Source organism: Dermacentor silvarum, chromosome 8 (genome assembly GCF_013339745.2).
Source record: "Dermacentor silvarum isolate Dsil-2018 chromosome 8, BIME_Dsil_1.4, whole genome shotgun sequence".
Taxonomy (NCBI): domain Eukaryota; kingdom Metazoa; phylum Arthropoda; class Arachnida; order Ixodida; family Ixodidae; genus Dermacentor; species Dermacentor silvarum.
The window spans coordinates 58,456,675-58,482,558 of NC_051161.1; the positions used below are offsets into that span (position 1 = coordinate 58,456,675).

Below are 25,884 nucleotides of genomic sequence, written 5' to 3' on the forward strand. Positions count from 1 at the left end.
GCCTCTCACCATCGACAGAATTGCTTCAGAGCAGCGCCACGACCCCTGGATAGCGGCCCTCCGTGACCTACTTTCTGAGACGCCCACGCTGCCAGCCTCTCGCGCACTCCGCCGCCAAGCTGTTCACTTCACCATTCGCGACGACCTTCTGCACCGACGCAACTACGCATCTGACGGCCGTAAATGGCTACTCGTCATACCGCGCAGCCTGCGCTCCACTATCTGCGCATCCTTTCACGTTGACCCGCAGTGCGCCCACGCTGGAGTCTTCAAAACATATGAACGACTTCGTCAGCGCTACTACTGGCGCGGAATGTTTACATACGTCCGCAAATTCGTTCGTTCATGTACGGACTGCCAACGTCGGAAATCTGCGCCTTGCCGTTCAGCTGGAGCTTTGCAGCCCCTTCCCTGTCCCGCCCGACCATTTGATAGAGTGGGCATTGATCTCTATGGTCCGCTTCCTATGACACCCGCCGGTAACCGCTGGATCATCGTCGCCGTCGACCATCTTACGCGATATGCTGAAACTGCGGCACTACCTTCCGCCACTGCGCGCGACGTCGCCTCCTTCCTGCTCCGCTGTTTCATCCTCCGTCACGGCCCACCTCGTGAACTTCTCAGCGACAGAGGGCGCGTCTTTTTGTCTGAGGTTGTCGAAGCTCTTCTGGCTCAGTGCCACGTTATTCATAGGACAACCACTGCCTACCACCCCCAGACGAATGGACTCACGGAACGTTTCAACCGGACCCTGGGTGACATGCTGGCCATGTACGTCGCATCTGACCACACAGATTGGGACCTTATCCTACCATTTGTTACGTTCGCCTACAACAGTGCAACCCAGACTACCACTGGCTTTTCTCCCTACTTTTTGCTTTATGGCCGTCACCCATCCCACACCATGGACACCCTGCTACCCTACCAGCCCGATGCTTCTGAGTGTGTGCCCGTTTCGACTGCAGCACGTCATGCCGAGGAGTGTCGCAAGTTAGCGCGCCACTTCACCACCGCCGAGCAACAGCGCCAGAAAAGGCTCCATGACGCTCACTGTGAGCAACCTGTCTTCTCTCCCGGCGACCTCGTCTGGCTGTCAGTACCTGCGCATGCTCCTGGGCTCTCTTCAAAACTTCTTCCCCGCTTCGATGGACCTTATCGCATTGTCCAGCGCACGTCTGCGGTGAATTACCTAATCGAACCACTGACACCCCCCTCTGACCTCCGTTGTCGTGGACGTGACATTGTTCACGTCGATCGCCTTAAGCCCTACCGTGAGCCGCTCGTGATCACTACTGTTTGAGTCGCCAGGATGGCTGCTTTTTATCCCGGGGGTGATTGTGATGAAGAAGATGTGCAATATGTTCTGCAGATGATGCACACCACCAGCAGTAGCAGCATCGTGATCGCTCCGCAAAAGACGACGCCGAAGTTACCGCTAAGAGCGCTGCCCGACGTAACTGTTTAGCCGCCCGTTCTGTGCCAGTCTACCCGAAGGACCCACATCTACGCCTGCACCAATAAACCTCATTTCACATGGAACAGACAGCCGGCAAGAATGGATTACTGCTGTGCGCAGTACAGCGTAAGTAAACTCTTGTTACAGGCGCTGACAGTTCTCGTCGGAGTTCACGTGTCCTGAGAAATCGTTTATGTGCACTATGCACTGAACAAGACCGGAGTTCATTCATGCATCACTAGTACACCAATCAGTCGAGATTCGGTGAGGTACAAGGCCGCTTCCTGTTTGCACCGGTGTAAGTGAAGCAGAAATGAGTTGCACGCACTACTTAAAATGCGTACACATGCCATATCTATGCTGTGCGGTGAAATATTCTGTACAATTCCGAATGTGTTGACGTAAAGGCAAATGACGGCTGCACGCTAGCACACAGCGGAAGACACAGCGGCCCATTCACTTGTCGCAGGAAATGCAACCCTCTCGTATGAGGGAGCAGGGCGACGAAAGCTTCGAAAAAAAAAAAAGCCTTACGCATTTTTGCGCGTGTTTACGTTTTCTAGCACAAAGACGAAGCGAACATGCTATTGCTATGGGAGTAGGTATATAGCCTGGTCACACATGCATTTTCACGTGTATAGCCGTCCTTGACTTGTGAAACGCACTTCGCCCCGACGAGGACGACGCTATCTACGCTTAACGGAGATCAACAATTAATGATGTCTTCTCCGATCGGGCGGGTCGTCTCAATGATGCGTTTTCGAAGATTCGTCCATTCAGTGGCGCGATCAGAGACCGTTGCTCCAAACGCCCACTGTACCTGTCGTACTTACTGTATTTTACTGAGCTTGCTTTACTCTTTACTTAATTTCCCCACGAGCACACGCGAGCGGGGGGGGGGGGGGGGGGGGGGGGGGGGATTACGGAACCAGTAATTAAAAGGGTTGCTGCGGGCGAGAACGTCAATGACATACAGGGTGTCCCAGCTATCACGCAGCACGATTTTTAAATAAAGGAGGAACGGCGTTACGCGAAGCAAACCTAGTGCGTATTGTTTCCAGTACAGTGGAGTAGCCGCCAGCAATTTTTACGTTACTGAGATTTAATTAGGTAACTGGTCCCATGTCTTTGATATACCTGCATAGAGTCTGCTTAAACTACCGATTTTTATTATCGATCACGTCACGTAGAGGAAAGCAGACGCTCGCCCCCCCTCCCCTCCCCCCGGTCGGGCCGGTGAACCCCCCCCGAAAAAAATTTCTGGCTACGCCCCTGGTGTGTGGTACTGTAAAGGATTTTTTTTTTTCGGTCGTGGAAAACGGGTGCACATTACAATCAAGGGCGCGTTAGAATCGAGTAAATACGGTATTTCGTACTTGCCGTGCATATTTGTGTGTGTGCTTTAAAGCAGCGAATGCAGAGTGTTACTGTGCAATACATCATTCCCATGCCTTGTGGTTGGGATTCGCCAGGCTGTGCACTGTTGCTGCATACTACCCTAGCAGTGACCATAATCGAGTGGTAAGTGGGTTATCTAGACACATAGGTGGCACATGCCAATCAGCATAACAATCAATGGTGGGGAGAGTCCTGACAGGCAGCCACTACCAACTTTATCTTGACTGTGCCAGACATAACAGACATTATTATGTTTAAAAACATTTTGTCTGCAATCAAATAATAGAGATATCTGGTAGCTGCAGATGTTATTCCAATGAAAATTTTTTAATTTCTCTGAATTTTTCTTGTCCCCAGTGACTTGGTTCTTTCAAAAGTAAAATAATGGTGAATTAAAGTCTTTTGGTTGCCAATGCCAGCACATAAAATCAGAAAAAAAGCAGCAGTACATTATTTTGCCTCTGAAAGCCGACAGCAATGTTTATGGGTGGTCACATGCACATGCTTTTTATTTCCAGCAAACACATGGCACTGGTCCTAATCCTAAGCGAAACAATAAGTTATGCAAAAACAAGACATAGTTCAAGCTAGCATGCTTAACAGTGTTAAACATGCATTCACCTGGTGTGCCTCAAGTTTTTCATCTTGGGCTTCGCTGATGATCACGTTTACCAAGTGTTTGGTCTTTCCTCGGTGGTGCTGGGGGAGGCTTCACATAAAACCTGCAGGTAAGGTAGTGAAAAGAAATCCTGAAGGCTTATACACACAATGAGACTCATTGCACATCAACTAAGACATGTCTGTATGCAATGCTTGGAAACTCACATACGGACTCACCCGTGTGAGTCTTGCATAGTGTGTATTTCCTATTACAGTGTAGACCGCTTATAACGTAAGTCGCTGGAGTCTCGAATATCCGCACCATAAGCGGTACTGCACTATAACCAAAACAATTATTTTATTGCGATAATGGACACTCCAGGTGCATTTCTGCCGTCGCTGTCATCGTGCTCTAGGTTCCGTATTCGCTTACTAAATAAATTAACAAGCACGGTGTCACGCGCGCACAAGCAAACATGAACACATCTCACTTGTTGACCGTGGAAACGAACTGTCAAAATGCTCGAGTGACGAAGTGCGGCGAGCGAATTGACCTTTGTGCTATCATGCCTCTCGCTTCAACGCGACCTATAAGCGGCGAAAACACAACGCGCGGCGGACTTTCCCCGTCGCAGATTGCTTTCAAGATAGGGTCAAAGCGATCGTATCGCCGAAGTGGATTGTCGCAGATTACATCCTGCTTCGGTCCACTGAAACCGTTTCACATTGCTTTGCTGGCGAAAATCCTCTCCTTCTGTTTGCGCCAGTCCGAAGTTTCAGATTCTCCGAATGCCCGTGATGCGGCCCGATTTCCGTCTGTCTCCGCACACATGATCACTTCCCTTTTAAATGCGGCATCATGATGAACTCGGTACTTCATGCTGATAGAACAGACTCAGAGAATGTGAAGACAGACAGTAGACTATTGCCTAAGCACGTGTACTGCAGCACACGGAGGAAGCTAAGGTAACTAGGTTCGAAGCGCGTGCCGACGGCTATATGGTAACACAGATTTAGGGTCGTACTCGATTCTAACGCGCACGCAATTTTTTGGACCTGTTTTATTGGAAAAAAAGTGCGCGTTAGATTCAAGTAAATACGATATTTGTGGCTTGAGGGGAGCGTTTTCTGTCTAGGTTGACTGCCGAACTTCCAGGCAGCCGCACTGTAACCGGTATTTCGTGTCCCGCAACTGCACTATAAGCGATACGCATATACATAGAGTGCTATGGGAAAATTAACCGGAGTCTGAAAAGACCGTATTATATCCGGTCCTGCACTATAAACCGTTACGTTATAAGTGGTCTAGGTTACACTATAAGTGGTCTATACTGTAGCATAAAAAGTGCAATACTAAAACATTATCTTAAGCAATGCAACTTAAAGCAAACACTATTTATTTTTAACCCAGAGCGTTTATAAAATGACACAACATTCAGAAAAAAGTAATGTGCAAGTAAACAGCATTCTTAGTCTACATGGTTGAACCTCATTTGAACAAAGTCGCATCTGAAATCAAAATAGTACCTTGGCTATATCCAATATATTTGTCGTAAGCATAAAACAATAGGCACCCAAAATAACATGCTTTCACATCTATGCAATACAAATCTCAGTGTGATGCCTTCAACAGGCCAACAAAGGGTCACTTATTGCTTTTCATGGCCTGTCGGCGCATTGTCGTGCCAATTTGTCGCATGCAAACAGAGCTAAATTACAAACACAAGCTTTGAATCTGCGTCAATAAGCAATGGTGCAATCAGTGTGATCCCATGGGATTTACATGTCTGCTTGACAGCTGCAGGCCAGGCCAGCTGGTTGGCCAGAATGCAGGTCTGTATCGATATTGCTTTATTTCACATTGTTCTTGCCGAGTATTTGAAATTTTCACAACCAGAATACTAATTCTGAACCACTGGACGAACACATATTTGCTTTACCCTAATAAATGTTGCAACAGATCTTGCATTTTCAGTTTTCTTATGGCAGTCAAATACTCACTGAAGTAAGGCATGGCCAACCATAGGGAACTTCGCTATATCTGAGAAGTTGTTAATCCACATTCATTATATCGAGCTTTGACTGTATTTAATTTTTCACTAGTGCAACCATCCCTGCTGCCCTCTGTTCCTTGCACCATCCAAGCTTTCAAAATCAGAATGCATCTCTCAGCTTCAACAGTGCTCTATAGTAAGCTCGGCCATCTTGGTCAGCACATTTTAGATGCGTAGGAAAGCTGCTTACAGAATTTCACATAATGTTTGTTAATCTAAAAATCTGCTAGCTCTAGCCAACAAGAAGTTAGAATAGCACAGAAGTTAAAGAAGTTACTGTGCATCGCCTATGAATGTGCCCAGCCACGTGTTTGTTACAATACGGCGCTTAACGGCTGGTTGGTAATGAGTCAACCAGGCAGACGCTGTTAGATTCAAAAGTGGCTTTAACCCTTTAGAGCACCTGAGTCCATTCCCACTGAAGTGTCCCTGCGAGGACAAATGAAGCACGTTCAACACGGACTGTGAGCTCGCAAATCGCACAGAGTCTTTTGCACCGCTCCGTGACAGTAAAGGCCAGATGTGGCGTGCAGTGATATTGTTAAATGTAAACTGCAATATAAAAATCTGTCCAAGTGGGGGTTGGGATCGGATTCATTTTGACTGCTTGCGGAACTCGAAATTGCCATTCGCGAAGACTCTACAAGATAAACCCAGCGGTGCAGACCTCGGCAACGCATGCTTGGAGCCAACCAGTGAAAAGATAAGCGTGCCATTCATGCTTTCTTGTGGAATGCACATATTGGACCAGGAGGCCTTTTACGTTCCTGAAGCAGCGTGGCAATCCTCTTTCCGATAACGAATAGTCACAGGTAGTTTGCTTCACTGCACGGCAGTCTTTCCACTGTCAGTAGGCTTCACCGCATTATATGATTGTCTTGAGGTGAAGCTTACTAATACAAACCCAAGATTATGGAGCGCCAATACGAGCCATCCAAATTTTGAGTGACGCTCCTTGTTCATTTTTACTGCTGCCCTTCAGATTCAATGTCGTTTGACAGCATCTGCCGAAACAGTGCCGTTCGGCATGAATATTTTCAATGAAGCAATAAGCGATCGGGGTTCCATTAGGAGCACACTTGCAGGTGCGCAGCGTTCGATATATCGAATGTGGCAGTTAATGGGAGTTTGACATATCCGTAGTGCAGTGCCATACCTCTACATGGTATTTCTAAGGGAATGTTACAACGGTTCGATAGAGACAATAATTTGGCATATCCGAGTTAGATATATCCGGTATCGACTGTATATAATAACTATGTAATGCTGTGGTTCTCCTTATTCCCGTATTTTCAAACACGCCTTGACTCAAAGCTCCTCCTCAACTCCCCAAGTGGAGCATAGCGGCACCCCTAGATTCAAGAAGACACCATCTTCTAAAAGGTTCTTGGGTGACTTCTATGACGAGTTGCTTAGAACACAACTTCAGTCCAGTGCATTTTTTGTTATCACTGTAAATGCCTAACTAGAAAATTTACGATCAAGAACGCCATGGAGTGTTAGTAAAATGCAGTGAACTTAAGTCTAGGGGCAGCATTGTAACCCACTTGCTCGGGTCAAGATGAAGTATTAAGTGGAAGAATGTTCCAGTATGCGGGTGTTAAAGTCTCTAGAGCTGACAAATGGGCTAGTCACTAATAGTTCATTACAAGCATGGCAGCGCAAGACAAAACGAAAGAAACAGCGCAGGTGTTGTTTCCTTCTTTGCACCTGTCCTGCTTCCTTTCTTATCCGTGCCTTGTCTTGTGCTACCATACTCACAATTAAAGTCTCTAGTCCAGTCCAGTGCCCTGCAAGAGAGTCCAAAATAGCCCTTACAGCTGTTTTTGCTTTGTGTAGTCGCAAAATGCACCTAAAATGGTCCTTTCCAATAATGTTTGCCTTCCGATGGCTGCCTACATAGAGACCAGCATCAGCCACACTCATGTACATAGGCACGATCCTCACAAAACATATGCTGCCGAGTCTCAGGTAAGCAGCAATATATATTGGCAGTTTGGGCTGTCCTCACGTCCGATGAGGTACACGTAGCATCAAGTGAAAGTGACGTCAAGGCAAATTCAACGAAGCATGCTCGCTAATAGAACACCTGTGGAGACCCTATAGCAAACTGCTACTCACTTGCGTCTCTTTTTCCGATCTACCTTGATGCCGCCGCCACCCCAGGATCCCCAGCCAGGCAAGAAAAGGTCAACGCCTTGTGGTGTATCCTGCTTCACCTGCGCTTTCTTCTCTTCCCTGTGGGAAATGAGGGTTCGCTGCCATCAGCAGTGTGTCACACGTAACTTAGCAATCTTGGCGCATGCAAAGTGAGTGTCGTTTGCCAGTGTCATCGCAGGCTTACTTTTACTACTTTCTTACGAAAATACACCCACAACAAAATGCAATTTTGTTTCTAACAAGTGACCGTCCTTATTTCAGGCTTTTTCACTTTAGCTACGAGGACTCGTCCACACCACTGAGATTCGTTTCATGCAGTTTTATGCACACAAGCACTGCTGCTATTAGACCTAAACAAAATATGTGAGTGCAGTTCTGTCATAGCTGCCTGTACCAGTCACAGTGGCTTATTCACATGGCATTATTCTGCTGTATACAAGGCCATGGGTTTGATTCACAGCCTCGGTGCCTGCATTTCAGTAGAGGTCAAATGCAAGAACGCTGGTATAAGATTTAGCTGTACATTAAAGAACCCAAGGTGGTCTAAAATAATCCAGAAACTTCCCCTACACTATCCCTTATAACTAATTGCGCAGTTTTGCGACATTAAATTCCCCAATTTAATCTAACCTTAATAGCAACCTGTACTACAAGCCATTGGCCACTGTCCAAGATGGTCAAGTCTGACAGCATTAGTATGTGACATGAGTAAACAGATGCAGCAAACAGTCGCCCATTACCATATTCATGATAGCCGTCCTTAAGTTCAAGTGCAAATGTGCAATACAGTACAATATGCTACAACGTAGAGGCAAAGGCAATGAAGTTATGATGAGAAGATCGCAAAACTAACGACTCAGCCCGATGTACAGTTGCCAATCTCTAATTAAACCTTGCAGAGTTACACGGTGTTCTACGAAACTAAAATGTTGCACAATGGCCCATAATAAAATGCGCTGCTTGAAGTGCATGTTAGGATTATGCATACTTTAAATCCGTGTATTTATAGCGCTCTATAGGTATAATAAACAATCTATCTAATTAAACAATGTGCATGTCATGGTACCATTAGGAAATATGATAAAGGTTCTTTTTAAATTTCAGCCCTGTTCAAAACAAAGAACAACACTGCTTGCTCCAGAGTACTTAGTACCGGGCACACAAGCAATGAGACAGAAGCAACCTTCATTTGAAAGACATTACATACTAAAATTGTAGCATGGTACCAATCACTAACAATAAAAAGTGTAGAAAATATGATGAGGCATTTGGCTGACATGGTATGAATACACAGTTGACCGCCCATTTCTTTTTTTAAAGAGAAGCCCTAAACACCCCTGCCGGGGTGTCATAAATGAAAAGGTGGCATGCAATAGCGCATGTAGAATAAAGTAATTCTTACAGCCACTCACCTAAAAGCACTGATGACATCGTCGTCTGCAAATGCTTCAGCAATAGTAACGGCCTGTTCCTTCTCAATGTCTTCATCATCCAAGGCATCCTCAGCAGTTCCACCCAAGTCTGGAGCCCTGGACTTTAATATTTGCTGTTTCACCTCAAGGAACTTTGTTGGGTCAACTTCTACTTTATCCGGTTTTGCTTCCGGCTGTGTTGGCTGGGGGATCAAGGAGCGCTTCTGTGTTGGCTTTGGCGTTTTTTCTTTGCTGAAACTTTCCAGGTCTTTCAGAGTCCGCTTCCTTTCCAATGTCTCATCTAGCTGTGCCGCACTTTCAGCACTTTCAAGGCCTTCCATTGTTGTGCTGTCAGCGTTGTCGTTGTTCTCTTTCTCATTAACCTCTTTTCTCTCCTTGAAAGTCACCGACTTACTGCTCTTCTGGCCCCTCCTTTTCTGACCAGGCTTTATTTTTTTCCTCTTTTTCATAGCATGTTCATTCAGAGAATCAAACATCTGGTCAATGTTAGTGTCTTCTCTTTCGTCTGGGGATGGCTTCAATGGCTTGGAGACTGGTGCACTGATCTTGCCTCCATTCTTGGTAATTGAAGCAAGTTTCCTTTTTGGACCTTTCTTGATTGAACCAAGTTTTGCTTGACCACATTTTGGCTTTGAAAGTTCTGCATTTTTTTCTTTCTCATCGTTGATCATGCAGCTTTCTGTTTCAGCCTCGACTGCTGTTTTCTCTTCTGTACCCTTCGTAGTGGCTAAGTGTTCTTGCTCGCTTTCCACGCTGTCTGCCGCTCCAACTGCACCGACATCACAGTTTTTATCAACAGCCTCCTCACCATCATCACCTGGCAAAGCTACAGCGTCTTTGCCCCTTCCATCTCCAGAAACTGCTTCTAGAGACACAGCATCAGCAATGACATCATCAACACTATCTGCTCCTGTGCTGGGCCGTGCTACACTTGGGTTCTTGAGCCATGGGTTAGCAGAGTTGAAGAAGCTTGCCTCTAGCTCTCCAGTATGTGCGGCTGCAACTTCTTTAGCAGCAGCAGAGTCCATTGCATCCTCATCATCAGATGATTCTACCAGAGGCTTCTGTGTGAGTTGCCGACTTAGCTCCAGCTGCTTCAACAGTGCTTCTCGACTCTTGATACAAAAGAAAGAGGGAGGATAAAATTCACAATGTTTGTACAAACTCTGTAGATGGAAAATGAATGCTTAATTTTGCTGGCACAAACATTTTAACTGCTCTTACTTTCATTATTTGGGATGTTCGTTTTCTTTATGGCAGTGATTGTCAAACACCATCAACAAGCTGAGCAAGCTTGGAAACCATGGTTCGCCAATTTTTTCTTTTTTAACATCAATGATCTGCGGCTATTGGGTGCCTCACAGCGATGCCATGAGAGATTGGAGTAGGGCATTCCGAGCTGCCAAATCCGAGCCTAGATTAACTCTAATTTTGCTTGTATTTTGAAGTTTCTGCAACCGATAACTTAGGTTAATGTACATTAGTTATGAGAATTCCTTTTACTCTTAGTTCTTTGAAATGCTAAGAAAAGGTATAGAGCAAAAATGGTGGCCATAAAAAAGGTTTGCAGAGCCCCTTTATACATACTCAGCTCCTCTTTGAACGGAAATTGACACAATGCTACATACAAGAAATTCACGGATGTGTTTAACACATATGAGCTGCTTCAAATTACATAACAGAAGTTGACTCTTAAGCATGGTGCTTCCTTTTAGTCTAGAGTAGACAAATGGCCAGGTATTGATGACATGAATGACATGTTTCAAGATTATGCAGAAATAACAGAACATAACAGTATCAACATATAAATGTGTTTAAGGCAGCAAAAAAAATTTAAAATGTCAACCTCGAAGCGCAGGTGCACTATTCTGGCACTTAAGAAAAGGGATTTACACACTGCGCATTGATAATGTCAGCTGCTTAGCCCTTTCCGTAACCCAGGAAATGACAAAAAGTGTAGGAAATTCGCATACGATTTCCATAAACACGGTTTCAGGACTATACACGTCAGCAGTAAAAGGTTAGAGCTATGAGTATAGATATGCCGATTATAAGTTCAACAAACTGCAATGTCAAACTTGTGCATCTAATCCTTTACAGAGGCTTGTTGTTCTAAAACAATGTGTCATTGTAGTATCACATAAAGCATTTGGCACGTGAATAGGCAAACCCTGTTATTAAAGGTACACTAAAGGCAAATATTAGGTAAACGTGGACTGTTAAAATACCATTACAGAAACCTCACAGCGCTTGTTTCATGCCAAGAAAAAGACTTAGTTTAAGATAAAAGCACATCTAAAGGGTCCGCCCGTCCCTTTATTGCAATTCAAATCACCCGTTCCTGAGCGAGGATTGATGACGTTGCATACACAATCACCGCATTTTACTGCCGTCGGTGAGTAAGTAAGTAAGTATTAGGTAAGTAAGTAAGGGCAGACATTTTGGGCACCACAGGAAAATATTCAGTTTTTGCTGTCTCACACGGTTTACTTCAGTTTTTTGTTCAGACAGTGCCCGACAGAGGTCGTTATGGTTTTTTGTGCAAAACTCAAAACATCCAACCACAGAGAAACCCAGCCAAGACAGCATGGGATTCGCCACTGCAGCTGCTCTTGGTCAAGTGGCGATGACAGTTCGGGCATCCTGTGACATCACATGGACATGGCATTCTCTGCTACTTGCAGTTTGTGTGAGTTTCGCGAGCCAGCAAAACCAGTGCATCCCTACGTGATGATGAAACTACTGAAACGTGAAAGTGCAGGCGGTGCTGGTATCAGGCGAAAACGAAACCTTTCGACCGCCCACGTCGTTATCCAGGGTAAGGTCAATGACTTCTTTTTTTTAATGCAAATCGAATAGAACTGGGCAAGTAGAATTTTCTTCCATTTTATTATGCAATGCAATATCTTCTTATTACGAGTAGTTGAATACTAGTGACAGAATTATAATGAGGAGTGCCTGCGTCATCGGGCTAGTACCTGAATGCCGCGAGGGAGTTGCACAATCGCGTCCTGCATTTACCTCAATTTCTTGATTATTAAATCTATGTTCGTGATAATACTGACTCCTCAGAGGTTCTCGAGCCTTAATCTATCAATTTAACCTTACTTAATATTTGACTTTAGTGTCCCTTTAAACAAACACAGTTATTAAATTTTGACAGCCTCATTATTAAGCAGCTTTCCTGACCAACTGATTACACTGTAATTGACTAAGTAGCTGCATACTAAAATCACAAAGTGAGCTACGAGGGCCAATGTAGCGAAGGATTTCAGCTTAATCTCAACTTCAAACTGTATGCTTTTCCTACTAAGGTATATAGAAGATATACAGACAACAGAACCTTGTGCAAGGCAAGCAATGGTAGCAACAGCTGCCGATCAAGCGACATGTCGATTGAGCAGTTCAAGATGCAACGGTCAAATAGCAGGGTTATCACAAGCAAGCAAAGGTAGATGAAGCCAGCCAAAGAAGGCACTTGAATGCAGTTAAAAAACGAAAATAAGTTTGATAGCTGCTGGATGTATAAAGTGAAGTTGAAAAAAAGGCTGGAAGCAGACTGGAGACTGTCGAAAGCAGATTGACTGGAAGTGAGCCAAAAGATAACAAAGGCACATGAAAGAATGTCACAGGCAGTGAAAGGTCGGCTATTGCTTGTCCATCCAAACAAACATTAGCGCAAGAAAACTGCAAGCTTTTCTGGAAATAATGCTAACAGGCCATTGTTCATAGAAAAGCTAGGCAAAATGTTTCATGATCTACTAGTTCAACTGCACTTACCATGAAGAAAACAGGGGCTAGCCTTAAAGGGGCCCTGAAACACTTTTCTAGCTATTCATAGAATGGCCTCACTATAGAAGGAATTATTAAATTTTTCAAATCTTTCAACTATAAGTGGAGTTATCACTCTGATACCTGGCTTTCTTGCTCTTTTCGTCTCTGCTAGCGTGCTAAGTGATCATGAACAAGCAAAAGCTAGCAACCTCACACACGCATCCACACCCATCCAATCTTCCAGCAAAAGGGGAAGCGGTGGTTATTAATGCGCCTCACTTGTCCTGTCTTGCTCCTCCGTCGCTCTCAGGCACCTCTGTCAGATGCCAACATTGAAGTGTTACCATAAGCACACCGCAGAAAGATGACAAAGTTAGAAAGGAGCAATAGGAGAAATAATCACTACTGCCGTCATCCCAGCCGAGAGGAAACATTGTGTTGCAGGGGGAACTGGGAAAGTAAACATTGCAGCTCTTTACATGTCCGTTCTCATTAGGTAATTTTCAAAAATTTCTTTAGGAATATATGTTAATTGAAAGGCATCACACTTATTTCAGTGTGTTTGTGAGGTTTGAAGAAAATGCATTGCAGGGCCCCAAGAATGCAGATGCATAAACATGCAGAGTCAAGCTATAGAAATGCGACAGAAAGGCAGGAAGCTGCACACAAAACTAATAACTTTCAAGAAAGGGTGTACACTTACCTCCTGGTTGTATTTGGTCCTCAGCATTTGGTGCTTGGCCCATTTTCCTGTGCCTTTATGCCTCAACGACACTCTTTCCTACAAGAAAGAGCCGAAGTTTAAATCATTTGCCAGCCATAAAAGGGACACCAAACAGAAAAAGATTATGAGCTGCATTAGTAAATTACCCTGTCACAATATATACCAAGAATGCCACTCTTATCCTGAGAAAAGGCTTGGCAAGCCAGAAAAATGTGCTAATACAAAAGATGGGTGGCGACATGGCCTTGAAGTTCCCGCACCAGATGGCTGTGACATCATAGATTTTGACCACATCTGCTCGTGCCTAGTCAATGTTTATTAAGACTGACTGCATTCTATTCTAAAAGACACAAAGATAGAACTTAGCAAGTTTCGGGAACTTTTCCTGAGCGACAATGACCCAACTAGATACCTTGAAATGCATGATGCCACACATACATGTCCTGGGGTTTCGATGGGAAATAAAAAAATGAAACTTTGACCTTCATTTTCTCTTCTAATAGTCACCCTACTACAGTTGACTTCTGTTAATTCAACTCCTGTTAATTCGATTATTCGGTTAATTCGATCCCAACCAAAGGTCCCAGCCAGTGCCCATGTATTCCTATAGGCCCAAAAGTTTGTTATTTCAATCCTAACATTGGCCTTCGCCGGATACTTTGAACTTGACCAGTCAGAATGCAATGACTCCTATGATGACACCAATAGCGACCCCTCTAATGGCAGCGTCTATCTCAACGGAGCTTAGGGGACAGTGGATGCATGTCCTCTCCCGTCGAAAATGCCTATTTTCGACCTGCTCAAGGAAGATTATCAAGCAATAACCATAACTCACATTGTCCGATTACGGTATTTACCCGACCTTAACATGCACCATTTAAAATGTACAGCTGCTACACCCCACACCAATTTTGCAATATGTAAATGAGCATGGTTTTAGGTTGTCTCACTGATTAATACAACACGGAGCATGCAGAAGTGGCAAAGCCTTACACGACATGAAGACTTGATGCAAAATGCCAAGAGACCAGTATCGCTAGAAATACACATATGTGCTGATGAATGCCTATGTATACTCACCAAGACTCGCTGCTTTTCAAGTTCTCGCAGCTTCTCGATGGCAAGCTCCGGGTCCTTCTCCTTGAGTTCCTCGAACTCTTTCATTTGTTTCTTCAGGCGCTCCTTCTTTAGAATACGGTGATACCTGGGGTAGTGACAAGCCACAACTAAAAGTTATGGTCACATGAAAAAAATAAAGAGGATTTCTTTTCTCTAGTAGTGACTCAGTCTGGCATGGCTTCACAGTGCCAGCCACAATATACTTATGTCGATACACCACAGTGAGAATAAAAAGGGGAAAGGTTGTTCCCCATCTGCTGCCACAACTGTGAGTGGCACTGGCTAACACTTCCAAGGATAGTTCTAGTACACATGCACAAATAGTACACAAGAAAGTGGCAGAGAGAACGGCCAGTCGCCACTGTAGCTCAATGGCATAGCATTGCATGCGTAATCCAGAAGACGTAGGTACCACTCTCAACTGCAGCAGGTTGTCTTTAGGTACACAATCAGTCTCCCCTTTTCCTTATTCTTTCTATATTACAATTAAATTGAACAGTTAATTTCGCTTGCTCTTTTCCTGGCTTCATCATCTATTGGCTTCATGTAGCTGTGACTGAAAAAAATCGAGCCCCTCAGTTTCCCTATTCTTTTCGTCTATTGTCATACGTTCTCATAACTCTTCTAATATTAGATGCAGTCGATGCGTTGAGGCATCACTTACTACACACATTTTTCCCCATACGTCTGAACCTGAACTGCGGCTTTCACTCAACCACACATACACAAAGACATGAAGGAGATATTGAAATTCACACTTCAAGATAAGGAATAATAACATTATCTCTGGAACTCACTTCTTGCTTTTGATCTTGCCCTGCCTTCGAGCCTTCATCTCCTGATAGGATAGCAGAGCCCTCATCTTTTTGAGCTCAGCCAGTCTTTCCTTGGCCTAAGAAGGGGAGCAAGACAAGAGGAGTCAAGGAACAGCCTTGAACATACGGCATTGACAAGTTAAAAAAGAAGGAAGTGCATATGCTTCATTCAGCTAGGTGCACTAATAGCTGCAATACAGCATAAAGAAAAAACATTTTTCGCCACTCCTCGTGTGGGGGCCCAACTATATTCATCTCGTGAAAAATAAACTGAAATGCAGTGTCACAGAGATAGTAAGTACACACAGAACACGCCAATCAAAGCAAAGCTGTGGGACCAGTAATTGTTAATCTTTTTTTATTAACAGCCTTTGAAGAGCACCTCAGCAGACTACGTGAGCACCCGGGGGATAACAGATACAATGCATATCCCTGAACATTGCTTCCAAGATTTTCAGTGCACCATAGCACCGCTACTCAATCTCAGAGGCCATGTTCACATTCTGTGCTGGTTTTCAACTTTCCAGCTTCTGCATCATTTCTGAGAAGCAGTAATGGTGGCATTTTTCTGTGGTTTCAGTATCGAAAACATGTTTTTGTGAGCTTTTCATGACATATCCACTAACTTACAGAACATGAAATTTTGCATGAAGGCTACTATATATGTACATTACTTGAATATAGGCTTCTTTCGTCACAGGTTGCCTTTTGTAATATACGCGTGACCGTGCACTTGTGGTGTTGTGGGACCGACGCAAGAGGACACAAAATGAGAAGCAAAACTGAGAAGAAAAGAGAAGAGAAGAGGAAAGCACTAGGTACGGGCAAAGGAGAGCGTGAGCTGCGGGGCTCAAAAAGGCTGGCAGCAAGGAGGCGGTGCCGGTTCAGGAAGCGGCCGCAGCGGGTCTCGAGACGGAGCCAGGAGGCAGCCCTGGTGTCCGAAGGAGCCAGACTGTCCTGGAGACGTTCACGGACAACGAACCAGACTGTTCCGGGGACGTTCACGGACGACTGGCCAGACTGTCCCGGGGACGTTCACGGGACACGGACCAGACTTTTCTGGGGACGTTCACGGACGACGGCCAACGGTCGAGCAGTGTTGACGTCACGGAGTGGACTGGCCAGTCAGGCGAGAGGAAACGGCCTTGGCCCACAACCCGAGCTCCGTCGACCGTTATTGACGCAGTTCCGCACCCGGTCTCACCGACGTCTCCAGGAGAACATAGCTCCAATCCACTCATCGACCATGCTGGTCGCCACAACCGAACTTGATGTGGCAGGCAGCGTCGACAAGGGGCTTTGCGATTCATCCTCTGCCGCGCCCTCGGCTACCACCCCATCGTCTGAGCCGACGCAACTGTCCGGGTAGATCCGTGTGTCACAATCATCGTGACTTTACTATTTACTGCGTGATTGATGGGCGGAACATTATATTACTTAGTGACTGTAAACCTTTCAACGCTTTTTTTTCTTTATTCTTTAGTATGTGCCATACAAGGGATAATGTCTTGTAAGTGTACAAACGGCTCTGTCTATTACTCGCACCAAGGTTGCCCTTGAGTGTGCGACACTTAACCAGAACCTGTCATCACACCTTTAAAGCACACTTCCATAGACAACAATAACAGATCTCCCTTTTCCAACCTTCTCTGTGTCAATTGTCGACTGTGGCTTCTCGGATTAAAAAAAAAAAAAACGCAGAGTGCACAGAAGTCAAAGCTTAATGAAACCTTGAGGTTATCTACTACTCTGGCACTCACAAATTTCCAGGTCCTTCTGACCGTCTTTATGAAAATTTGTTGACAATCTAAGACACTGGAGGTGCTGCACAAGAAAAAAAAAAGGACGATTGTGGTGAAACGACGACGATGACATTGACTACATGTGCAGCGCGTCGCGGAAAGAAGAGAGAGAGCACGAGGTGGCGCGGCGGAGAAAAAAAAAAAAAGAAGAGGTAGAAGGCACGAGCACAGCAGAGGCGTTGGAGACGGCATTCGAAGAGCCAGGGTTCGAGAGGGTTGCTCGGGTGAACCGCTGGGCAACCTCCTGACCAGTTGCGCTCCTGCGGACGTCGGTGACCTGTGCGGCGACTACGTGCCCGCGAGACTGTTCCCGGCTAGTACTGTTCCTGGTCGTCTTATCTCATGCCGTTCCTCAACGTTCGAGCCGCCGCCACCGCTAACCCAGCATCTCGGCAAGTCGACCCACTACGTCTTGCTCAGCGACCAACTCGTCCCGTCACGGTCTCCTTCTACTGAAGACGATAAGGACGTGAGCGCGAGCAAGAACCTTGTAGCGTAGGGACATAGCATGCATGGGTTATATGTACTTTAGTCACTGTGTGGTGTGTGCGTCGTGCTGTTTGTATAGTATTTTACAGAGTGCTTATTTCTAATACATGTTATCTTCAAACTTAAACGTCTACAGCTCCATCCTTCACAGCACCGCACGTCAACAAACGTGACGGTCCGCAATCATCTCACTACAACGATGTATAGCTTGCCAAGTTACTATGCCAGCCTACAATGTTCAACTACTGCCAGTAGGCTGCAAATAAGATGGGATGCACCATCGGATTTGGCTTTATCATGCGTTTCATGATGTTCCAACCAACCGGCCAGGCTCACACTCACAAAACCAGCAAAAGACATCATTTGTGGATTTGTAGGTTCAGACGAAAACCACGTTTCCTTCTGGCATGCCACTAGTTTCACCATAACTACTGTATGCACCAATATCTGATTCAACGAAACCGGAATGAAAATTCCCTGTTTTCTCTCTGAATATTCCAGAACTGGCAAAGCCCTGAAAATAACAGGTTTTCCCTGATGACAGACAACCTGTTATTTATTCTATGACGATGAAAGACAACCAGGCGTCTTTTTGACATGGAGTACAAGGATGTCTTTAGACAGCTCTCACCTCTTCCAAGCTCATGGCCTTGAGCGCTTTCTCTTCAGCTGGAGTCAGTTCAGCTCCTGGTGGTGTGACATTTTCGCTGACCTTCAGGATCTTGTTTATTTCTTTCTCGAGATCAGTCTTTGGCTGATGTGCAGTAAGTTAGGAGGCAAGAAATAATAAAAGCAAGGATACCGGGTTACCTTTTTTTTATAGAGGCAAGCATTCTTAAAATGCAACATGTAACCCTACAAGTTTTATACTAGCACTCTACAAAAAACAAACAACGTAACTAAATTAACTTGTGCTACATGTAGCTCTAAGGGTGTATGCATACTAACACAAAAAAAAATCTTTTTTTTTTACACTTCCTGGCTCTGCAGGAAGCAGCCACCAATGCAATAATACACAGACCCCCTTAAACTTCACCTAACCGATGGCGACAAATGTAATTTGCGAGAGAAAAGCTTGTCATGCTTATGCACGACTCAACAATATGAATAGTGCATTTACTTGCATAATGAACATACCTCCCCCCCCCCCCCTAAAGATGTGTGCAATGTTGGCGGGTGCATTGATTATGTGAAGTAAAATGTTGAGCAATTTTTTTCCACGGCCACCTCTAAAAAAGTAGGAGACGCATGGTACGATACAGCGTCGACATGCCGAAACAGCAGCCATATCTGAGGCATGCTGTAGCGCCAGATCGGACACCTGCGCACGCCGAATCCGGCACAGCAATATGCCTCTGATCCAGCTCCTGTTCCAGCACGGACGTTGAATCGTACCATGTGTCTTCTACTTTTGTCGCATGTGGGGCATTTAATCCGGCGCTACGACACGGCAAATGGCCTGGGATCTGGCTACTGTTCCGTCTCGTCGGACGCTGTTTCGGACGTTGGATCATACTGTATGTCTCCTACTTCTGTCGCATACCAGGTATCCGATTCAGCGCCACATCACGGCAAGTGTGCTCATTATGCGAGGTAAAGAAAAAACTTACTTTTCAATTGGAAATGTGGGGGTGTGTTCATTATGCGATTAAGGGGAGATGCTACTCGAAAAGCGCGAGTTCTTTTTTCAAAAATTATCTATTTTTTTGGTTTCACTTGTTTAGTTTGGAATCTCTGCTATTATGACAATAAAAATCAAAGCCGAGACTCAACTGGAAATTAGTTAAAATTGCATTTAAAGACCCCAAGGTGTCAATTAAAAGCTCGAAAGTGTGCAGTCGTCTAGCATTTCACGGCCAAAAACGCACAGTCGCTCGCCATTGCGGATCGCATGAGGAGCTTGGCCAAGCCTCACTTTCCCAATAACCATAGTTGCCCAAGCTGCTGCGGCGCAAGAAATTTAAAATAGCATGCATTTTGCCAGGTTTTTCGAGCGCTACGATTTCAAATTTTCACCATTTAAATTTGTTTTTCTCCAAACACAATATTTGGCAACTTTTTGAGTTTGCCCATCTTGTTTTTGCTACTTCTGGTGCTCGGATCTGCATAAAAGTTTTCCCATGTTTTTTCTAATATGTGAGAAGTGCCGCTATCTCCTTTAAACCTCAATATTATTTATACGGTGGAACCTTATTGATACGATCTTCACGAAAACTGGAAAATAAAGCGTATCATCAAAAAATCGTATCACCCAACTAAATTGTATTATCGAGAAAAAAAAAGAAATAAACTTATCATTCCAAAAAATGTATTACACAGAATCGTATCAATGAGGTTCCAGTGTATATATATTAGAAAAATTGCAATTAAACACTTACTGGGGTCTGGGTATTGTGGACTTCCCAGGTTCGAATTTTTCACGTGTAATAAATATTTTATATGCACTTCCTATTTAGTTTTCAGCATTCTACAGTTCAATTGGAGGAATATGAACAACCAATGGTCCATAAATATGTAAGTTTACTTATAGATAAAGGGGGGGCAAAAGACCTATGTTTTACACTTTGTCACAGTGCGCAACATAAAGTATGCAACTTGCAGGAAAACTAATTATATATTTCAAATCAGCATAAAGAACTCTATAAACAGCCTAAGTTTCATTGCTCTAGGGCAGGGGTTCTCAGGTACGTTCATCCCAGGGAACCCTGCTAAGCTCCATAAAGTGCCAAGGCGGCTGACGCACGCACCAAGTCAAAACGAAACTACCTTTCGCTGCAAGAAGTGCGGACGAAACTTGCGGTCGCTATCGACGCTACCATGGGAGGCGACTACGCAGTTGTGAAGGCACGCAGCCGACGCGCGCATCGAGTGAAAACGAAACTACTATTTGCCGCAACCTGCTGCGGACGAAACTGCGGTGGTTATCGACGCGATCAGAGATAGCGACTACGCACTTACGGAGGCACACGGCTAGCCGCCAACGCGGTGTTACGCGCGGCGATAAACGCAAGAATAAAGGCTTTAAAGGCACAATTAGGCACGAAGCGCTTCGGCGTTGCTGTCAGTCACGTGCCGCGTACGATTGCCGCTGAGGACCACGGCGATGCGGACTGCGCCACTTCGTTTCGGTTGGACGCTACGCCGTTCTTGCCCTTATGCGGCGCGCATTTGCGGTGCTCCGCGTTTTTTTTTTTTTTTTTCCCTTCAACGTATAGGTCAGTGCGCACGCTATCGGCACCTACCCTATCTACAAATAGGAGAAAGGCGCATGGTGGTAAGTTACGGCCTCCGAGATTCAAGTGCGAAAGCTTAGGCGCGCTGCCCGTTCTCAGAGGTTGGGTGGCTACAAGCTGCTTGCGTATTTATTGCGCAGTTCGCGCGTTGCTGTTACGCACTGTGATGTGCTTTTTGACACTCAGGCATGGGTAATGGAGGTTCTTTGGATTAAGCGCACCTCGTGTTCGCCGTTTTAGACACTTGTCGGGAGCGGGACCACGGAAAATTTATCAGTGGCTCGCGGAACCGCGAGCAGGGGCCTGCGGAACCCGTAGGTTCCGCGGAACCCACTTTGAGAACCCATGCTCTAGGGTGAATACAGTGGAATCTCGATGATACGAATCTCACGGGGTCACGAAAAATATTCGTATTAGCCGAAATTTGTATCATCGAAACACAATTAAAACTAGCTAAATTTAAGGGGGACGTGGGGATCAGATCGCGAAAATCGCGAGAAAAATTGATTTTTGCAAACCACGCGTTTGGGTATCTGCAACACCTAATCTACGCTGTATCAAAATGGTTTGGCTGAAAACGCACTACAAGTGCCCGAAAAGTTTAATTCGTCACTGCCCATGGCGAGAAAACAGCTTTAAATCACGCAATATCACCGCAGTTCAAGGAGACATATCTCCTATTTCCCGCCACCGAGCGCCGCCATCTTGGTATCGTTCGAAAGCTCAAAGTTTCACCGTTACGCTTCTCAATTCGTCCGTCGTCGCCATCTTGTAACAAACGCACAAACACAAAAGAAGCGCGGGTCTGGGATAGGTAGTCACATGGGCCCTCCAATGAAAGCGGGCCTCCGATTGGCTGCTGTGCTGAAAAGCGTCTCTATATTGGTTGCTGCTGTGGCAGGGGCAAGATGGCAACCGCAGCTGTCCGCTTCATAAACCACGCCGGCGTCATCACTTGACATACAGAATTTGGATTACCGAGAGCTCTTAGGTTAGAGATGGACCGTCGCTCATTGGCGAATAAACTTTGGACGAAGCACGCCTTCGGAATTACGAAGCGCAAGCCTCCTACGGCAAGAAAAATATGGCGATTAGCGGGAGAAGCGGAGGAGCACCCGACTGAACGAGCGCAACCTTGCACCGTGTGACTCCAGCAGCGAAAACGACAATCGCCCTGTGCCATCGGCACCCATAACGCAGCCAACGGAAGACGCGCCAACGGAGGCTCCCGCGCCTCGGCGTATGGCCGCGCGAATCAGCCGAGATTGTATCTCGGCAGACATAGCTCGCTGCGACTAGGCAAAATGGCGCAAACAAAAGGATGCGGCCCGAAGCACAGCAGCCACTCCGTCCGATGGCACAAGGCAAAGGAGGAAAAGCACAAAAGCAACAAAAGCGCCACCGCTTCAAACTCTTCGTGCCCAGTCGCGGCCTCCATGCTGTCCGGCGCCGCGTCTGCGCCTCCGCACCAAGAGAGAAAGAGAGAAAGCACGTGACTGCGCGCTGTTTTCTTTCTCGGCCGTCGGTGGGGCGGCGTTTATTCGTATCAACCGACGCGGGTCGCAAATCGATTCGTAACAACAGTTTTCTTGCGCGTTGCAAAGTAATGGGGCTCGGCCGGGACTGCAAAAAAATTCGTATCAGCTGGAAATTCGTATTAGCCGTGATCGTATCATCGAGATTCCACTGTATTATGAAAAAGGAGTGTCTGAGTAGCATCTCTCCTTAAAGGGGCCCTGAACCACTCTTTATTGAAGAGGAGAAAGACATTTGAAGTGAAAACAGGCTATTTCAGAATCACTTTGCCGCAAAAAGTACTCCAATGCGTTCAGCAGTAGCGGAGTTATCGGCAATCAAACACTGCCTCCGTTGTGCTCCCCTTCCTCCTCCAATGCCTTGCACTGCCAAGGCGACGGCAGAGATGCCACCGTGGCGCGCAGTTCAAATTTCCGATTTGGTGCCTACGCCACACTAAACATAAGCCAAATGCGGCTGTCCTCAGATAGCCAGCAGTGCGCTTAGCCAGTGGACTCGTGGTGGCGGCCGCAGCGACCAATAGCAACCGTGCATTGGAGTGTGCTTTATTACGAAATAAAGCACACAGAGAAGAGCGAGGATCATGGATTCTTTTGAAACGAGAGCGTTTGAGAGAAAGGTGACTTCGCATTCCACTCGCGAGCTCCACGGACCGCGTACGACAGCAGAACTTGGCTAAGATGTTCACAACAGCGTATGCTACCCGCGGACTATGTTATTTCACCAAGCCCGAGGGGTGGTACAGGGCCCCTTTAAATACTGCGTATTTCTGCACACAAGTAAAAAGTTGTGCCTTACACTAGAGGGTGCTGCAGTCTTCTCTTTTCTGACAATGAAAATCAGGAGCTTATTATAATCAAGCATATACAGCTAGCTGATTTTTAAGTCTAAGTGCATCTAAGTCTGCATATTTTGAGATGCAACTGAAGCATATTCCTGCTGAAATACAGTCAAACCTAGATATTAAAACACAGATATATAACATAATTATCACATATAACAAAGTAAACCTAAACGTTTCTCACCAATATCAGCAAGTTACGAAAGCATTTTCATGCCAGGTACAACTGTCATAATTAACTTGTGCTGTATAACAATGGAGTCCGTCTATACTGAAGGCTTTTCACTCCTTCTTTCTCGTCTAATAATTCTCCACATTCATCTAATATCTTACAACAGATATACCTTGGAGCATTGAAGGTCGTATACCTTTTGAGAATCATTTCTCAATATCCACATTTTTCTGCAGGATTTCCATTGCAAAATCTCAGTGGAATAATAAACGGATACATTTTAAAATGAGACACTGTCATGTTTTGTGAATGCACATACTCTATTTTGTAGTGTTGTTATTATATGATTATTGTATCAGGTGCTGCTGAAGTTTCACCTCTCAATATGCTCAAACCCTTTGAAATATGTCACAAATTTTGCATGCCATGTCTGACAGCAGGCAAAGACGTCTTGAAAACCCACCTTGAGGCGCTCAGCAAATTTACCGGCAGACTCCATTCTCATGTCCGGCTGCTTCAGTGGAAAGCGCAGCTGTTCGGCCTGAGACAAATCAAATAAAACATAAATCATGCTTCCTTTCCATCAAACTTCTGCTTAAAGCAAGCAACCCAGTCTCCCCTGCTTATCCTATGCACTAGAGCTCTAAAACATATTGGATGCAATTGCATCTAGATGCCAAACAGTTTTAATAATTTTTAATATGAACTGATTACAAAAGTGCCTGATTTCACAAGGTAACTATGTAGTCAGGTACCCATAACATACATTTTTTCGAAGCCAGAAATGTGCATTAGAAGAAGCACCATTTCCAGCAATTTGTTTACGAAGGGATCATGAGAATAAATACAGTAGAACTCCAGGGACACGTTTTTCAAGGGACTCTCGGAAAATAATGTAGCAGCTGGGAAAAAGTAACAGTTAGGAATGTTCCCAATCGTCACAGCAATGCCAGAATCAGCTCCGCACACATGCATAATTAAGGGACATGTACTGCATTTCGTGACAGCGACCCCTTTCCACTCTCAGTATGCTTCACCGCATGGCACTAAAGCATTGCGGCGAAGCTGACTATAGAGAGACTGCAAAAACTACTCAACTGCGCTGTGGCGCATTTATCATGACTGCCGATCGCGTCCTTCTGGCATTTTGTGGTTCCGAATATGCCTCTGTACCACTAAATTTAGGTGACCACCACATTTATATGTCATTACAGAATGACAAATGGGAACTTAATACATAGGAGGCAATGGCCTTAAGGTCGGGACTGAGAATACGACATAAGAGCCATAAAAATGCAACAGCAAGGAATGTATCAAAAATGGGGTGCAGCGGGGAAGATTTACAACATGAACACACTGAATGTGCTGTTATCGATTTGCAGGGCAAAGCATCAGTGCCATTACAGCACAGAAAACATACTCGTGAGAGACATATCAGTAACGTTTTTCTGCGTACAGTCAAACCTCGTTAATACGTACCTGCCTAATGTGTAATTGCGGTTGAAATGTAGTCGCGAAGATTCCCCCACCCAGCCCCCTTGAACCCCGTGTATTGGCTGACCGCTTAAGCCGTAGTCGCTCATTGCCCACCAAACGGTTAGTGCGTACTATTTTTCTTGTTCTACATGCACAGGCACAAAATCAGAAAAATCTCATGTGCGCAGACGTTAAATTCTCGAGTTGCAATGCCCGGACGACAGTCACCAGCGATAGTGAACTTAAAACACGGCCACCATGACAACGTATTACTTCGTCATACAGCTGTTGCCGATTGCCGCTGCACAAAAGCATGGCCTTCGAGATTAGCTCACGGTAACGTGCATTTCTGCCATCACCGTGGATGTCGCTTTGAGGTTTCGTATAAAGTCCAAACACGGCAACATCGTCGCCGCGTGCCATACGCTGTGTGTGCGAGTGAAAGTTTGCGAGGGTCAGCCGACTCAATCTCACACGCGCGAGGGAAAAAGGCGGGGCGGAAGTGCGCTACTACGCGAGGCACGGCGGCGGAGGCGAGAAAGGGAGGAGTTTACTTTGGCGGCAGCCGCCGTCTCTCGAAAGCGATCTGCGACGTGGAAAAAATGCGCGCCCGCGCGGGCTCATCTTCAAAGCGATCTGTGGACAAAGTGCAATTAGTGCCGGTAGCTTCGTATGTGCTGTGCTTTTTACGTCTAGTTCGCGTTGAAGCGAGAGACGGCACGCTCGCTGCTGCTGCCGCACCTTCTCACTCCAGCGTTGTGAGAGCGAATATCCGCGGTCATCAAGCGAGACGGGTTCATGT

At 45.5% G+C, this 25,884-nt stretch overlaps 1 protein-coding gene across 1 annotated transcript in view; it reads right to left on the minus strand.

Moving 5' to 3' along the window:
* The window catches only part of LOC119461281 (U3 small nucleolar RNA-associated protein 14 homolog A-like), a 47,147-nt gene that overhangs the window by 15,498 nt on the left and 5,765 nt on the right, over positions 1-25,884 (minus strand). Inside the window, 9 exon segments of the mRNA XM_037722529.2 lie at positions 3,476-3,523; positions 3,525-3,576; positions 7,630-7,746; positions 9,081-10,216; positions 13,579-13,656; positions 14,680-14,803; positions 15,516-15,610; positions 18,456-18,578; positions 24,070-24,147. Coding sequence (XP_037578457.1) covers positions 3,476-3,523; positions 3,525-3,576; positions 7,630-7,746; positions 9,081-10,216; positions 13,579-13,656; positions 14,680-14,803; positions 15,516-15,610; positions 18,456-18,578; positions 24,070-24,147 — 1,851 coding nt within the window.